The sequence below is a fragment of the Vanessa tameamea genome, chromosome 5, assembly GCF_037043105.1.
Source record: "Vanessa tameamea isolate UH-Manoa-2023 chromosome 5, ilVanTame1 primary haplotype, whole genome shotgun sequence".
NCBI classification, from domain to species: domain Eukaryota; kingdom Metazoa; phylum Arthropoda; class Insecta; order Lepidoptera; family Nymphalidae; genus Vanessa; species Vanessa tameamea.
Window position 1 is genome coordinate 5,731,266 of NC_087313.1, and position 17,769 is coordinate 5,749,034.

A 17,769-nucleotide genomic window follows, 5' to 3' on the forward strand; every position below is an offset into this window, starting at 1 on the left:
TACACTAAAACTCTTTTCGAAAAAGATAACGAATTTTCATCAAATGTGTAAAAAGTATTAAAATATTAAAAAATAAGAAAAAATAAATATATTTAATATATATATATTAAATACTTTTGAAATATAATTACCGTTTCTGAAGAAGTTAGATATTTAAGTATTTTTCAGTGATTATCCGCTCCGCCCTATCCCGCCCAACAGCGTTCCATAGGGCGGCAACAATTTTCCACGGGCGGTACAGTTACCAGGATATCAGAAACGTTGAGGAATATTTACAAACACAGCTATTTAAAAGTGTAGTTAACAGACATTGCAATCAGAGACGTGTTTGTGGGGGTAAGCGCATGCGCTGTGCATATTATTATGCTCTCCCTTTCTGAAATTCAACTTTCCGTTCATAATTTAATTTTAAAGTCTTAACAAAAAACTATACTCAATTTATGAACAAAAACACTGCTAAAATAATGATTAGAACAATTCACTTAATTTCGCCTTTAATTTTATGTTAAATAAAATGTTTATAAATTACTATCCTGAGGTAAAAAAAAGAGATCTGTGACTGAATATTGTTTTTATAAAGAGTTTGAAAATGACGTATTTACTGACGTAGGGCATACTTACATATTTTATTTTACATAACGTGTTCGAAGTTTCACGGCATTTCACGAGGTCGCGGGGATGGGGTATTGAGCTTCGGACGTACGGCGTCGTAGGTCGTGACGCGACGCCAATGACGTCACTTGCGCGGGTGGAGGGTGCGACAACCGATCAGGGTAGTCGCCCCACAGTGAAAGTCGGCGTCAGTACGGTCCGTACCGACAACTAAATTGCACGACGCGTTCACTATTTTCTCTATGTACGCCGAAAATATAACCTATAAACTTTTTGCAGCGTTGTATCAGTGGTACAGTAAGATTTTTGTTTTTTTTTTAATGATTAAAATATAAATATTTATTCTGAGTGTTATTATATTTAAATATAATTATATTTAAATATAAATTAACGCTTAGATGAAAATTCACTTGGTTTTATCTTATAAACATAAATGAGATTAAACGAAGAATAATAAATGAAACCACTTCGTTTCATGGATTTCCAGGATAATTTCTAGTGGACACTGGCAAGCAATAACAGTAAAAAATAAAATACTTGTTATTATTATTGATACTAACAAGATGAATTATCAAAAGTATTCAAAGGGGATTCCTTTTATCTCAACATTTTTATTTACAATCTAATTTCAGCGCCAATGCACGAAAGCTGCTAAAAATAGTCTGGGTTCGCGCGCTCGCGTCGCCCGCAACCGGCTCTCGTTTTCACTACTCATACTATTTCTGTCTATAGAAAAGTTATAAGGCAATCTTTGCAAAGGAAAATAGATGGACTCCTGTGCAGACAATGAAAAAAGTGCGAAAAAAATACCGATAGTCGCGAAGCGACAGTGTCTCCCGATGTTGTTATAGTGCAGTGACTAAACTTAAATTATAACGACGCACACGCTGAAAAGTGAGTAATCCATACGTTTAAGCTGTTAATTAAAGTTATAAATTATATATGTTATTATTATAGAAGAAAAATAATTTAAGCAGTTAGGATAAATACGTATTATCTGATTTCATTTGATTTTACACCGAGTTACACTGACACACTTTCCTTGTTCGGCTACACGTGACGACATCGATGTCATTGACATACCGCTGTGGAAATTATAAATATACCAATAGAATACTATATTATCATACTAATAAGTCCTCTTTAAAAAAAAATATTCTGACAAGTTCATGACCTGCAGTGAAAAAATTAGATCGAATTTAGATCTGAACTTATTGTTAAATTTTATTTAAAGTTTTTATTCTTGTACTCACACTTGCACTTGTAGTAATTTTCAAATTTAAATAAATAATAATGATAAAGACTGTACAGTACAATAAAATTAAAATCTATACTGATTTCTATGTTTCTGAAAAGATGGTCTTAAAATATATAACAGCCATTAAAATTTAAATTCTAGATTTCGTTTGTGACATTAAGATACAGACGTAACAAAAAAATATTTTTGCGTTTTACAGAGGTTCAAAGTGGCAAAATATTAAAAAGTACCTCACTATTATATAGCCATTGGACGAGTTTTAAAATACGAATATTAATTTTATTTTAGACTTATACAAAATAGTATAGGCCTAAATGCAGATAAAGAAATGTAAAACACGGGTGCAATGCTGTCACTAAATATACTACAGAATGTCTTACAACGTTCATGGTTCACAGTTTTTCTGTCGTTAGACAGAATTTAGAGTTTTTAATCTGTAATATCTTCGAAAATATTCATTTAAATTAACAATTTGATCTATATTAAATACATAATGTATTTAAGGAACTTAATTAGATAAAGATTAATGCTGTATTGCTTAAAATCGCTTTGAAAATAAGCCATTATTTCTCGTAAAAAGTAAAGGATACACCATCGCGGACTTTTTTTGAAGACCTTTTTAAGGTGTACAATACTGTAGTACATTATTTTGATCTATCTCGTAGCGTTGAGCCAGCATTTGCAATGTAAGCGCAAAAAATGTGTTTATTTACGACATCACTTTGGAAACTTTTAAAATTATCAGTGTTTATCTACTATATTGTGCATGTATTATACATATAAATCATCCTCTTGAATCTATCTATCTATTAAAAAAACCGCATCAAAATCCATTGTGTAATTTTAAAGATCTAAACACAGCGACAGACGCCGACTTTGTTTTATACTATGTAATGATTACCTACAACTGCATTAAAATCCATCGAGATCGATTATAGTAATTCAAATAAATTATTTTTAATTATTAAGCTTTCATGTCATTGATATCAGTAAATTATTTATATATTTCAGTCACATAATAAATAATCTAGAGTTGAGAAAAAATAGAAAAACCTTTACATCAGTCTTCCACTTTGCTCTTTAAAAATACATCGGAGGTGTTACCAAGAGCGGAATTCTTTTTAAAAATAAAAATGTAATATTATAAAATAAAATGTGCAAGCCAAGCCCTCCATGTCATACCCCACTTAACCTTGTTATCCCACTATAGAAATTAAAACCCTCGCTTCACTTCATTTTAAATAAAAAAATATTTTCCAAAGTAGGTACTTACACACGAAATAAATGTAAAATATTACTAATACCTACGCCATTGTAAGTTGTAAAAAAAAATAAACAAATAGCACGATAAATGTATTTAAAAAAGTACCAATATACTATGTAGGTAATATAGGTCAAAGACTAAAGTTTTAAATGGACAAGTCTTGTCTATTTTAAATGCTTAATTAAACCACTCACAACCAATATTCAAAATCTTATTATAAGTATTTAAAGTAGGCTTGTTACAAAGATATAGCGATTATAATAAATATAATTACATAGTTATTTATATCGCAATTAGCATGTAACATTTAGCATACGTTTCGCTCTTCTTTTGAAAAACAAAAAAGATCGACTAAGACAAACTTGTACTGACGACTGTACACTGGAAAAATCCATACTTTAAGCCTATTCATTTAATTTGTATCCCACCAAGAAGGACCAACCTCATTTTTTATATAAAAAAAAACAATAAAAATTTCATTAATAATTTTAATAATACAATAACAACAATCAAAAGCAAATATTGTAAACCATTACATATCTATAATAAATTCAATTTTGGAATACCAGCGGACGTCATAACATTGGACATAATTAACTAAGCAAACCATTTATCATAATACAAACCTAACAAAAAATAATATATAATAATAACATTTACCAACAGGTACCTTATCTTGTGCTAGTTTTACTATTTATAAATATCACTAAATTGACTTTCACCCATAACAAAATTCTAAAACAAAATCATTATAAACCAGTACAAATATAATCTAAAACTTTTACAGTGTATTAAGGATATTATTGATTACAAAAATTGCACAAACCCATAAATTGTTATGTCATTATTTTTCTATCATTAGTTAATAATAAAAATCCACATTTATAGGAAATACAACTATAAAAACAATCAAATTTCGTTGCATGTATGTTCCTTTATTCTAGAAGTTGTAACAAATAATATGATGACTAGAATCATAATAATTATATGCCAATTCCTTAGTTATACTATAGCATAAAACAATATATGTAAAGATAATACCTCTTATCATTAAAATAATATTTGTTGATCATAAATTTATAACTTATTAATGCTACATCTTTGAGATATGCTTCTTGTTCCATACTTAATATGTATAAAATGATTTGTCATGGTTATAAAAAATTTGCATCACCAATTTTACAAAGAGTGACATGTCAATATTTCTTATATTTAAATATAAATTACAAAAATAACTATAAATAACTATAAAACAGCTCAACTTGTGTATAGTGGGTAAAAAAACAATTTTAAGTACAAACATTTTAAAATGGAAGACCATTATGTAAACAGAACAGATTATAAAACAATATAAAAGTTTTCTAAATGAAGTATTTGTGACTGAATGATTTCAAGATGTTTATGATTATTGTCAAATATTTTATGTTTTTTATAGTTGTAAATAGAATACATTTATTCAGATATAATGCAGAGAGCCTCTTGTTAAAAAATGAGATTATTTAAGGAACATGTGCTTTTTTTGAATAGTTTTGTGCTACATTTTAATATGATACAAAATATTTGTAAAACAGTTTTAATATTTTGGTCAAAATTATTCTAAAACTATTTTAAAATAGGATCTAAATAAGCTGTCACTTTGGGCCAGATTTCATCAGATGTCCGCCCTTCAAATTCTTTGAGAATTCCTTTTTCTTTATAAAAGGTTATTACTGGTCGAGTTACACTCTCATATATTTGCAATCTTTTTTGCACAGCTTCTGGTTTATCATCTGGACGCTGAATCAAATCTTCACCGGTTACATCATCTTTACCCATCACTTTCGGTGTATTGAATCCTATATTATAAACTCTTCCCGAAGGCAAATGAACCCACCGATTTTTCACTCTATCAATAATAACTTCAAATGGCACAACTAAATTCAAGACTAGATCAACCGGTTGAACTTTCCAAAGAGCATTGGCCTGAGCCACTGTCCTAGGAAAACCATCTAGAAGCCAGGGTTTACTTTCCACTTTCTTCAATTCCGTAATCATAAACTTAATTATTACATCGTCAGGTACAAGTTTCCCTTCATTAAGGTATTTTTTTACTTCCTTCCCTAATTCAGTTTGTTTTTCAATGTGATCTCTTAACTTATCACCACTGGATACATGTTCCACATTATATTTTTTCACAATTCTTGAAGAAATCGTACCTTTTCCTGATGCCGGAGCGCCTAATATTAAGGTTTTTAATATCTTCGCCCTAATAGTCATTTTCGCGTGGAAACTACTAAGCGACCTTTGATTCGCGTACTTTGATACGATGAATAAATATTGTTACCTTGCTATCTACGTTGGCCTCGCTTACGTCCGCACTAATAAACTGTATCAATATTATTAATATACTCTTCCCAACAAAAACCTACGTCATTTTGATAAAAATAATTAAAAATTACCTTATCATTCCGTTTCTGATAAGTATTGCGTTTGTAATTTTAACGGTTTACTACATTATTAATATATATAAGCTTAATAGTTTCAGCTTAAAACATTACTTAAAGTATGTTTGTAAAAAAAAATATAATAAATGTATATAAATAAATAAAAATAAGAACTACAATATTTATACAAACAACATTAGAATCACAACTGAGATTTGTCTGTCAGGAGTGTCAGATTACACAACTGACAGCTATTATTGAAGCCGGCCAAATGTCATACGGCGAGGGAAATGCGTTCACAAGATGGCACTCGGTTAAAATTATTTTAGATATGTTTTGTTTTAACCTATTTCTATTAATATTAAAAAATAAAAATCATCTAAATTATTGACGTCTTTCATACTATTCCGTTATTGACGATTAAATATTAGGCTCTAATTTGAGAAAATTACTAATATTACCACAAGTATTTAAAAGGGGACATTTACCATATTTTTTATTTTTATTTGATGGAGCTTGATATCTCGACATTATCTACGAATGTCTTGTTCACGAGATATCCCGTATTAAATACTTATAGTAATAAAAATAACCATGTTAATTTAAAAAATTACCAATATTTTGATTAAAATTTATAATTTGAAAATTACTATATGTATGTTTGCAGTTCTTCAAAATTTTTTATGTTTTTGAAACACTCATTCGTTTATAACGTTAACTCATAAAAGTATCGAAAATTTTTCTTCGTCAAAATATAAAAATAGGTACCTATTTATTTTATTTATAGAATGGCGCTTGTTATGTTACCTTGCGACCTGCCATGGTGGACTTCTGTGCAACGCCACCTCAAACATTTACTCGTGGCTTCCTCGCCGGCAAAACTAATGGGCAGCATGCTTAAAATTCACGATATGTGCAAGTAAGGTCGCAACTTATAACATTAATAGATATTCGTATAATAATTATTCGTCTACAGTTGCAGATGTTGTCATAGATATAAAATATTTTATTTTGTTTATATATTTAATGTTATATAAATATAAGGTTTTAATTGTATTTGTTATGCTTAATTATTATTAATTAAATTTATAATATTCAGTTGTTATATTTCCGTATCATAGTATAGGGATAGATCCAGATGACGACATCAAAGATCCAGAACTTATGAAGGGGCTTGAAGAATTTATAGAAGAAGAGATGACAGAGGAGGAAAGGCGGAACTTTTTAGACAATACAATACGTATCATGGTGAACAAAGCACTACATCTTAAAAGATGGCGCCCACCGAAAGGACTCATGTTTAGTTTACAACAACAAAGTAAGAAAAAACAAATTAATTATAGGTATTGCTTATTGAATTCTTGGCAATTTTTTGTTGATAAATTCTAATACCAATTTATAGAGTTGTTCATGTGTTATCTCAATTGTATACCATAAAAAAAAACAACAGTTCACAAAATAAGATAATAAGGCCTTTTTTACGTTCAACGTTCTGTGCATTCAGCATTGGTGGGACCGATATTCCACTTAATAGTACTTGTTTTTTTTTCAGGTGATGTGACTGAACTCGATTATAATTTCCTTTCTTCACTCGTTGCTCACGCTTTCTTCTCTACTTTTCCAAAACGCACGCTCAAATCACATCCAACGCTGCAAGACTTCAACTTTACGCATTTTTTTAAAAATTTACACAGGTACGTTGTATGCATTAAAATCTTAAGCTGTAATAATTCTTTAACATACGTACGTACGTTTAGGTACGTACTTAAACATATGTTACGATACCTAAATTTTCACCTTTGTCGTGTATACGGATTGAGAAGTTGTACAATAATTATAACATTTCATATATGGTTATAAAAAAATATTTGTTTTTTTTTTGTTACAGAAAATCGCAAAGAAATAAATTAAAAAGCTTGCTTCATTACTTCGAATGGCTAGATAAAAATAGCAACGAAGGATCCATTAAATTAAGTAGACAGGTAATTGTATCTGCACGATTAGCTGTCCAATTATTATGATCCATATTAGCTTTTACTGACAATTTGTTATTGACTTTATTCGATTATACCACTCTTGACCATAGATATCATGTTTTATCAGTAGTGAAATATTATATGTTTTTTTTTTTACTTGATACAAACCAGAAATTACGTAGAGACTTAAATATAGAAATATAAGTAGTTTGATAGAAACGAATATTTTGTAAATGATTTTTTTTTATATTTTGAATCTAATGAGTATATCAATCATAGTATTTTTATTTCTGAAATGTTGTATGAATATATTGCTTAAATGCAAATTATATGACGCATCTACGACAATCGATGTATCAATCAGAAAATCCATGTCAGGTTTATTGAAAAAGATAAACTGGAATAATTTAACAATTTGGACCCTTATTGATTGGACTAAATCGATTCACCTTTACTTTATATTACACTTTCATAATCGAAACATATCAATCATCAGTAACAAAACGTCCTTCAATTGAAACTATAAAGTCGAACTTGCAATGAGCAATACATCATTTTTTTCAGTTGCTTCAAAAATAATTTTCAGAATACTTTGACATGCTAATAATAATATTTTAAATAGTATTTTATCAATTACGTCTCTGGATTATACGACTAGTGGCCCGTGCGAAGTCAGGGAAAATTGTTAGCTTTCATAAATTTCTTAATATACAATATTTCAATCCATTAGCCAACGTAAATAGAATTTGGCATGTTACCAGTTTTTACATATAGCAATTTCTAGGTAATCATTACAACTTGAGATTCATTACATTCTTAACTCTCATTAACATTAATAATAAACTCCTAAATTTCTTTAAGACAATTCTTGTCGGGTTTGTGGTTAGCATTTACCTACACCGACTTTCGGACCGGGTCAACAAAAGTCGTTTCTATCAAAAAATCTCAGAAGTAAGAAGTTGCCTTCATAAGCACATTAAGTCCTGTGACCTACGCCTTTACCTCCAGTAGTCGGATTTCCGGTATATCAGACTATAAGAGTAACGGATTAGAGAGTTATGTTTACGCATATACTTGAGCATAATAATATTCGCTGAGTACTCAACTATCCGCTGTAGTGAATGGCTAAAAATACGATGAGAAGAATTGATAGCGCGCATAATGTTAGAAAGAAAAAATAGAACTCATAGTGGAAACAATTACATATTAATTCAACTGATCGGTTGATAGATAGAGTCGCTAATCAACATTAAAAATCATATTCAGAATTGTGAAATAACAGAACATGCACACTGTTGCACTGCACGTGTTGAACCCCAGATATTTTACAACTTGACTTAACATTACACATAATATTACATTAAAAAAAAAAGAACATCATCTGCAGCCTTGAATTTTTTGACGGCTACAATCGTAAATTCGAATTTCGAAAATAAAATGAATCATTCCTATCTTCTATATCCAGGTAATGACATCAAAGCAATGGCTGACAATAGAAGACTGGTTGGAATGTACGCTTCCCTTGTGTAAGTTGTTGGTGAGGCACGAAGGGCGACCCGAGCGCTGCGAAAACGATGAAGCATTAAGGGTTTGCTTCGCTTCCAGCCGTATTGGTGGTGAAGCACTTCTCGATGGGGAATCACAGGTGTGACTTACAGATTGACTTATGAATATTAAAAAGTTGATAGTACAGTACATACAGAAAAAATATACCTTAACCGTCACTTATGTTATGACCCTTGTGTTCGTAAAAACACTGACTCCTGACTCCTTTAAGCGGGACACAGCCAGTAATAAGGTAGAATAATTCCCAAAGCAGGCTTTCACAACGTTACTACCAGCGTTTTCATACATTCTAACAATAGAGAAATTTCATTATTAATTTTATACATGTCAGAAAACCTTCATCGCTAAATTTATACTCATTTTTTTAGGAATCCCTTTCAATGTTCATGATGCCGGAGCTGCTGCCTGTCATGCTTTCCGTTGAGGCTCTCGAAGACAACGAAGTTTTAAAAGTAGAAGGAGTTAGAATGTTTAGCAGAATAAGTGACAAGCGACAGAAGAATAACGTAGAACTACTCGATGAACCAAAAACGGTAAGTGTAATCATTATAATATATAATTTAATATACTATAATTATCAATATAAAAATGAAAAAAAACCAGAAATTTCAAAATTGTACATTAGATAACGGATTTATTGAGAAAGGGGCAATCACATGTGTTATGTACAACCCTAACGGGACTAAATAATGGTCTCGAACGATATTGAGAATCAATAAGTAATACGTAATTTGTTGATTAGTCACAACACTTTTAACAAGCTATTGTACTTTATGTGAATCATATTCTCTATGTTGATTTCTCAACGGTAAAGAAGAGGGTTGAAATACGATCTTCATTAACATACTCCAATTTCTCCATGACATGCATTACATGACTGAAGCATGAATTATTTTTTAGTATATACAACATTTTTTTTCGATAACATTTAACAGACATAGAATAGAGTGCTCACGAGTGGTCAAAGCAAAAAAATGCACGAAACATGCTTTAAGAAGGCTTCGAGAACAAAATTTTATGAATATTTTTATCTAAATAAATACAGTTTGTGTTAGTGTACCACAAACGAAAGTGTCGCCGTAGGGATTAAATACTAAGGAGTTTACACCTAATATCAAACGTCAAACATAATTAATTACCTCATTTTTATCTAATCTATACCTTCAGGTTACAGTTTGCCTTATGGACGCTGAGGACTACAGCGCGATGCCTCTTGGTCAATGGGAAGAAGACAATGTACTTCGAGAGCTGAACAAAAGTCTATTAGCTTTCCAGCAAACTCCTATGAAATGTCGCGATTCTCAAAAACATGAAAGACGACTATCACCTATTGGTAAGTCAGTTTATAATATTTTATATTACAATATAAAATCGTAAAAATACAGTATATTCTAACGACATAAGATACGCACCCATTCCTAACCATACCCGAAACTATAGACTGTAAATTTTAGAAAATAAAGCATCTATAATACGATAGAAAAAATATTACAGTTAATGATAAAATTTAGTGAAATACAATTTTCAGTAAATTGTTAAAAACGCCATATAAAATAAAAACTCAACATTCGCAAACAAACTCATTTTTAACACAACTATATAACCATTCATTCACATGACCTTAAACGGTCCATCTATCTCTATTTTATTCAATTAATTCCCATGTTTATATTTAAAGGCGAATCGTTCAGTCAAACACCACCAGAAGTTGAAACAACGGTTATGATAAAGCAGGCGTCTTCATCAAGTACGATAAATAGTATAAGCAGCAGAAGTCCTTCGCCGCAACACTATACCGCTACAGAACTAAACTTGAATGATCCAAGTGAGCGAAACCTTTTAGCGAGATTATTTAAAGTAAAAGGAAAATACGATGTCCGCTGTTTGGTTAAGGCCTATTCTCCTTTTAAGGAAATCTTAGAACTCATTTCTTCACTTAACTCGACAAATACGGGTTTTCCTTCGCCATTACCTACACGATATAAGTTATAAACACTATTTAAAGACATGAAAACTCAATTATGCTTAACTTTTGAACCTCCGATCCTGGACTATGGTCCATCAAGTCGGACCATTCCATTTATTTTTATTTGAGAAAACACAGTATGTATTTAAAAAAAAATATTGAAGTAACGCTATATTAAAACATTTACTATTAAATTTAAATGTTATTAAAATTAAAGGAATATACTAGGTTTACATTAAATACGTTAAATATCTTGTAATTTGTACTTGATACTAATCATATTTGCAGGTGTAGAGTTACAAAAACGTAAATGCTGGTTATCACCTGACGCTGGCACTTTAAACAACCGACGAGGCAGGTTCATCGTGCTAGGTTCTTCCGGAGAGTGTCTACCTGTCACCCGGACCGCACACCCTAATCTCGACACACAGGAAGACAGTCTCTACTCGAGCTGCAACTCAAGTGACGATGAATTCCACAGTGCCAATGATAGCTTCGATTATGGTGAGTGGACTAATAAACTTACAAATTAAATGTATCGTTATCTAGTAAAAGCTGTAAAACTATTCAAATTTTACTTTCTATAAACACTTAAACTTCATTTACATGACGCTAGAGACACTGGCGTCGGATTTCAAGATTACGAGTTGAATTATAAACACAAATTAAGCACAAAAAAGTCAGTGTTGCTAGTTCTTTTATTCAAATAACATCTATGATCTATAGTATGTGGCATCTCAGATGTAATAAATAATAATTAAGTTAGGTTCTACTCAAATCATTATTGATTTTTTGTTCATTTATCATTGATTACAGGTAGCGAAGATGAGGGTAGAGGGGAAAGTGCACGTCCAAATTCATTCCAATATTCCAAAGAACTTTCCACCGAGGAAAGAAGAATTAGTTTCGCTGACAGACTGAGGGAAGCTCTCCGAAGGGAAGCTGAAAACTCTTGCACCACGAGCACCACTGGGGACTGGTCCACTGACAGTTCTAGTTATGCTGTCGGTATCAGCATATCTGGAGCTGAAGTTAACGACAATGATATCAGGTATATTTTAAGCACAAAAGATTATAGATATTTACTTTGAAGATGATAGATTTACTGACTGTGTCTTCAATTTAGGGTAAAACGAGGTGGTTCCGTCGGATTCGTGTTGACAGAGAAAGAAAATATGGAAAATGGCAACAGGCCACCTCGACTTCTTTCCAGGAAAGAGACTGGAAACAGTTCTAAGTACAGCTTCAGTACCGAATATACGTAAGTATTTATTTATCGATATAAGTAATTATTATAACAGGATTTTCCGGCATAGAATCTACTCATACATAGCCTTCTTCTATTAAGTATATAGAACTAAACAAAGTCAGTGAGATTTAACATAGACAATTTTAAGTTTTTGGTGATTTGGCTCATTCTGACAGTAAGAAATATCATATTTTTTTTAAAAAACTATCTTGTAATTAAGCACCCTCTCTTCAAACACAGTGATGTAGAATGTTCGAGGTAGAAATAATGAGTGAACGTTAAAGACAATTATTTTGCATAAAACCCTATCACCTGTACATATTGTTTAATGCTTTACTTTACTACTCCACCTATAAGGTTGATGATCAGATTTTCGCCATATTTTTTCAGTTCAGAATTAGAAGAAGTTTACGAACAATTCAACCAGTGGCTGAATGATCCCATTGGGGATAACGATAGCTCCGAAAATAAAAATAGGGAATTGGATTCCCGAGATTTGGCTGTGATTAGGTAAGTTTCATATATATGTCTGTTTTAGTGTGTTTATGTTATCATTTAACTTGGATCGTTGTTCTAATGGTTCTAACCATGATGCGACAAGTCAGTCAAGACAAGTAAATTCCATGCGCTACGAAGAACAATATATGAAATGATATATTTTTTAAAACTAATTACTTATTTTAAAAACTTTTATTTCCATGCTGATTAATTTATCATTGAAGGCATGCACTATGTTTTAGAAATAATGATCCCTTAAATATGAGTTTTACACTGAGATCATGAGAGAATGAAGAGTTCTTATGATATAAAAATGGTATTAAGAGAACAATTTAATGAGTTAGGAAAATACGGCAGATATAATTATTTGAAATTACAGATTCGCTGGGTCACTTTTGAAACGAACGCTGAGCGAATCGATGGCGAGCGGCGTGGGCGACGGCGCGGACGCGGCGGAGCTGTACGGCCGAGATTCGCGTGAGCGCAGCGCGCCGCGCCGTCTCGCTCTCGCGGCGCGCTCCCTCTCGCTCGAACTCGCGCGACATCGGCACCGTCTAGCCGCGCATCTGGTATGCATCAGACTTGTATTGTAATATATTAAATAGGCACGACGGTGTTATTATTGGACTAACGCCTCTAAAGTTTGAACCAGCGATCTTCTTGTACATGTTATTAATGAATTTTCCAAATAGCTACAGATAGTCGTTTCTTGTTAAAATATATATTAACTCCTTTTCAAATTTTGAATTAAATTAAGCCACTTAATAACTTGTACAGTACAGACACCAATACACAACATACGAAAATTTTGAGGACACTGGTTTTAACTAATGAATTGTGTAGGTAAATGTTAAATATTTGCTTTTTTTAAAACCATGGTAAATCATAAAGTAATCGAACAGCTATAAATAATAAATTTGCTTAAACCATTTCTTATAATATTAAATAGCATATGCATATTATTAAGAAAATTACATTAGAAAAACTTGGTCCATCACATACGAGTGAAAAACAAAATTATAATTACTAAATGAATACTGATGATATCTGCCTCTACCAATAATGCCCACACAGTATAATGTTTTGACAGAAACGTAAAGTAAAAGAATCGATACCAGAAGATTTATTAGACACGAGTATAAACAACAAAACAGAGAATGATAACGAGCCGAGGTCCATCGGCTCCTCAACCGAAACTTGTTCGACGCAAGTGTCGAACCCGATTAACAGAAAGAAAAAACTAAATTGGGTAGTAAACATGATAGTCGAAACGATAGAAGAAACGGTCGAATGCGAACCAGTCACGATTAAAATAAAGAAACCAAAGGTCAGACAGTCTGCCTGTCGCTAATTCTTGAAATAGATCTCTTCTATACATATACTAACCATAGCTTGAATGCACTCGCTTGGTGTGTGTGGAACCTATGTAGCATGACTCGAAAATTTATTACTTATAACAATTACTACTTTATAAATATCCTAAGCGCTATATATATAAAATGCTAGACATATAAATTATCTTTAAACAATCTAACAAATATGTGTCACGTTACACATATGGTGTTCACGTTTCTTTCTCTTTTAACTTCAAATGTGTGTTTATTCACATTTTATTTTTTGTATTTATCACATTGATAATTATATTTAATATTTAGAAATATGTTTGATTTGTGTCTTTAATAATTATTTGATATTTTATTAAAATGGGCTATCTACTTTGAAGGCAGGGAAAATAATACCTTTGCCTTTTTCAAAAGAAGAGAAGATTTTAAAAAATAGTTTTAGATAAAAGAACTAAAAATAAATGAACTAAAATTATATGACCTGGAATGTTTACTCATTACTCTTTTAATCACCAACAAAAATAACGTATGATTGCAATATTACCAATGTAAATTTCATCAATTATTGATTTAGTAAATAGTAATCTTTCCATATAAAAAATCTGGTTGTGTTTTACATCTACGAATTAAATTGACTTAATTATATTTCAAAAACTAGGTATTTAAGAAAAAGTTTGAAATCGTTTTAAGTTTAAAATGTTATAAACAATTACCTATGTTGTAATAAATATAACTGTAAGAAATACTTTGCGGTGAGTTACTAAGCTAGAAAATAACGACATAACTGCTTAGTTACCTTACTCAAAAATAATTCAGTAGATCTTGAAATACAAGATGATTATTTTAAAATGAACGGTATGAAAAAAAAAGAGTTAAAATGAATGTTGTTAACTTTCATCCAAAGCTATTGTTAACTTTTAAATTTATCATAAGCAATAAATTAATAATTACACAATAAAAATATAATAACGAAATTTGTACATAAACATAGTTTTAAAGTAACGAGATGTTACTGTAATTTTTCCAGCTAAACCAACTGGCTCATAAGATAGTAACGGGCGGGTCGTGTCGTCCCATAGCTACGGGCAACTGGGGCTGCGGGCGGCGGCAGCGAGGACATCCACAGCTCAAACTACTGCTACAGTGGTTGTCTGCCAGTGTGGCTGGCGTGCCAGCTCTCATTTATTATACATTCGGGAATGATAAATTATTCAAGGTAAGGAGGTACTTATTGTTTCCTGAACAGAGACAAACTCATTAATTGAGTTTGATCGCTGAATCGACTGGCAAAAAAATATAATAACTGTTTATAATTTTACACCCTAAACATTGATTGCACTAGGCTATACTTGTACTATGAAAATAATATGTACACACAACAGTATAAATATATACAGGTTGTCCCAGAAATCAACGTCAAGCCGGCAATGGGCGATAGGCCAATTGATGGGGGTACCTAATCGGAAAAATAAAAAAAAAAAAGATTTGTAAATAATTTTAAAAAATATCATCCTTTTAACAAAAATCAAGAAATTGACATCCTGAGAGAGTCTTTCAAGCTTTATGACTACGAATCTTAACCATGTTTTGATTTTTTTATGTAACAGGTCCCTGAATATCCGTTTTATAAATTGTAATCTAAAATCGATACAAAAATGCCTCAGTTTTAAAAAAACATCATTTTATTGCGCAGCCATTACGCAAAAAAGATTATAACATCCATCTTTATGTGACTGAAACTGTCTTGTAAAAAAAATGTACTACGCTCTTTTGGCAAGTGGCTTTAAAAGAATTTGCATTTAGTCTGGATTCTAAAATGGTACTACACTTATATATATTAAATCTTTACATTTTATCTAAGAAACAATAAATTTTAATGAATTGATTTTTCACTTTTCAGCTGGACACATTAGTAAGAGTACTCACAGATAGGAAATGGACAGTCGGTCAGCTGTCACGAGCAGTGCTTAAATTTTCGCGGCAAACGCTACACGAGCCGCACGTCATTCCCGATAATCATACACTCTTCGATGAACTAATCGGTATCGAAAAAGTTCCGGATAATTTTTGAGTTGTCGTTTTTAATTTCAGATATATTGCATCGGCATTTTATATTGTAATATTACACTGTGATTGTCCACAATGTTTTTTTAAGATATCCGTTTGTTTTTGACAGATTTAAGTATTTAAATTATTGTTAGCAATAGCTCAGATTATAAAACAAATATCTTTGAGCATATAGTTACAAATTCTTAATAGACATTTCAGTAATATTTGTAAAAAAACCACTCCAAAAACAGTAAAAACGTCCAAAATTATAAATTTCTTAATAAAAACCATTATCATTTTACTCATGATTAAATTAAAAATAAACAGAAAGATTTAAATATTCTCCATTTTATTTAATGTGAGAATAATTTTTAATTCTTACAAAATCTACTGAATTACACTTTAATGACGTTTTAATCACGAATTTGATTACTTTTGCTAAGTGTGAATGAATGTTTATAGTATTTATATTTTAAATATTTTTGTCTGTCGTCAAGAGTTTTTGTATATAATTTTTACAAATTATACAGACATAGTAGAGCGGAAAAAGCTCAGTTATAAGAACGTAAATCTTAGCCGATGATCGCGGGTTCTGGCGACCACGTGTTTAGTTTTCATTTTCTTAATTTATTTGAGTTTATAATTCGACCGCGTAAAGAAATATATTTTTTCATCGCGGAAACCCAGATAGATTAATATCCATCTCGGGTTCCGCGATGAAATAAATCATCACGAGGAAACCTACGTGTCCGATGATATATAGGTATTCATCAACCAAGCTGAGAGTCTTGATACAGCAAAGTTCAACAACTTGAGAGTAGAGGAGACCTTAGCAGCAGTGAGCCATGTACATTTTAATGTTTTCGCCTGCTATACCTGAGCTCAATATGATAAATAATTACATCTTTCGATGCATTTATTTCGAATATCATAGCTATATAATTATAAAAAAATTTAGAATACATAATATAAAATACTAATTATGTGATTATGGCAGCTGTGGCTTATTTATACGATGTTTGTGCAATTTGAAGTAGATTAAAATAAAAACTACTTAAAAGCAATATAATAATTGGAATTTAATATTTTTGTACAAATAATAAGTACAATTGCGTGTAACGATTTATATCGTAGGATTTTTATGAAGTTATTTAAAATAATTAACTTGTTAAAAAAATACTATAAATAAAACTTTAATACACGTACTTTAACCTAATTTTAAGACATTTTAATAAACCTCCATGACCTACATCCACACCCTCTTCTAAAGAGTGTTTTCAAATTATTTCACTATCACCTCAATATTCGCTTTAAGTTATAAATGAGAAATGTATCATTTGTAACACCATCAATGAATTCATTGAAATAATCGTCAATTTTTTAAGATAAAACCATCGAAATAATGACATTAATTTATGTAGTTGTAAAACAATATCAAACAAACGGGCATGTTAGTACTATCTTTAATAAATGATATACATTGAAACTGTGTTACATTTAAAGGGTCTTCCATAGCATGAATCTCAATGTGTCCAAAGTTTGTTAATTTGTGTAATTAATTGAAA

The 17,769-nt window shown here is 31.0% G+C and overlaps 2 protein-coding genes across 7 annotated transcripts; one reads left to right on the forward strand and one right to left on the reverse strand.

The window, feature by feature from the left end:
- Positions 1-740: 740 nt before the first annotated feature.
- LOC113392629 (uncharacterized) lies at positions 741-16,427 on the forward strand. 6 transcript variants are annotated; one of them, XM_026629145.2, is made up of 18 exons: positions 741-904; positions 1,245-1,506; positions 6,345-6,476; positions 6,679-6,875; positions 7,110-7,251; positions 7,446-7,539; positions 8,999-9,178; positions 9,468-9,632; positions 10,267-10,432; positions 10,778-10,924; positions 11,354-11,569; positions 11,882-12,116; positions 12,192-12,326; positions 12,705-12,824; positions 13,192-13,381; positions 13,903-14,139; positions 15,183-15,371; positions 16,056-16,427. In XM_026629145.2, exons 3-18 carry the CDS (start codon positions 6,346-6,348, stop codon positions 16,224-16,226), a joined length of 2,715 nt encoding a protein of 904 aa, XP_026484930.2. In that variant the 5' UTR covers positions 741-904; positions 1,245-1,506; position 6,345; the 3' UTR covers positions 16,227-16,427. The 6 variants fall into 6 exon arrangements, with proteins under 6 accessions (XP_026484930.2, XP_026484933.2, XP_026484931.2 ...); XM_026629146.2 differs by having other exon boundaries at positions 759-909; XM_026629147.2 differs by having other exon boundaries at positions 764-904; positions 1,345-1,506.
- On the reverse strand, positions 3,621-5,801 carry LOC113392680 (GTP:AMP phosphotransferase AK3, mitochondrial). Its single transcript, XM_026629221.2, has one exon. It carries the CDS (start codon positions 5,388-5,390, stop codon positions 4,737-4,739), a length of 654 nt encoding a protein of 217 aa, XP_026485006.2. The 5' UTR covers positions 5,391-5,801; the 3' UTR covers positions 3,621-4,736.
- Positions 16,428-17,769: the final 1,342 nt, after the last annotated feature.

What these genes read in the sequence shown, in the direction of transcription:
- LOC113392680 (XM_026629221.2), bottom strand. Translation starts at nt 5,390, where the DNA reads ATGACTATTAGGGCGAAGATATTAAAAACCTTAATATTAGGCGCTCCG.
- LOC113392629 (XM_026629145.2), top strand. Translation starts at nt 6,346, where the DNA reads ATGGCGCTTGTTATGTTACCTTGCGACCTGCCATGGTGGACTTCTGTG. An exon ending in GTTAACGACAATGATATCAG is followed by an intron (nt 12,117 to 12,191) that starts GTATATTTTAAG and finishes TCTTCAATTTAG; the next exon opens with GGTAAAACGAGGTGGTTCCG. An exon ending in CGAGATTTGGCTGTGATTAG is followed by an intron (nt 12,825 to 13,191) that starts GTAAGTTTCATA and finishes TTGAAATTACAG; the next exon opens with ATTCGCTGGGTCACTTTTGA.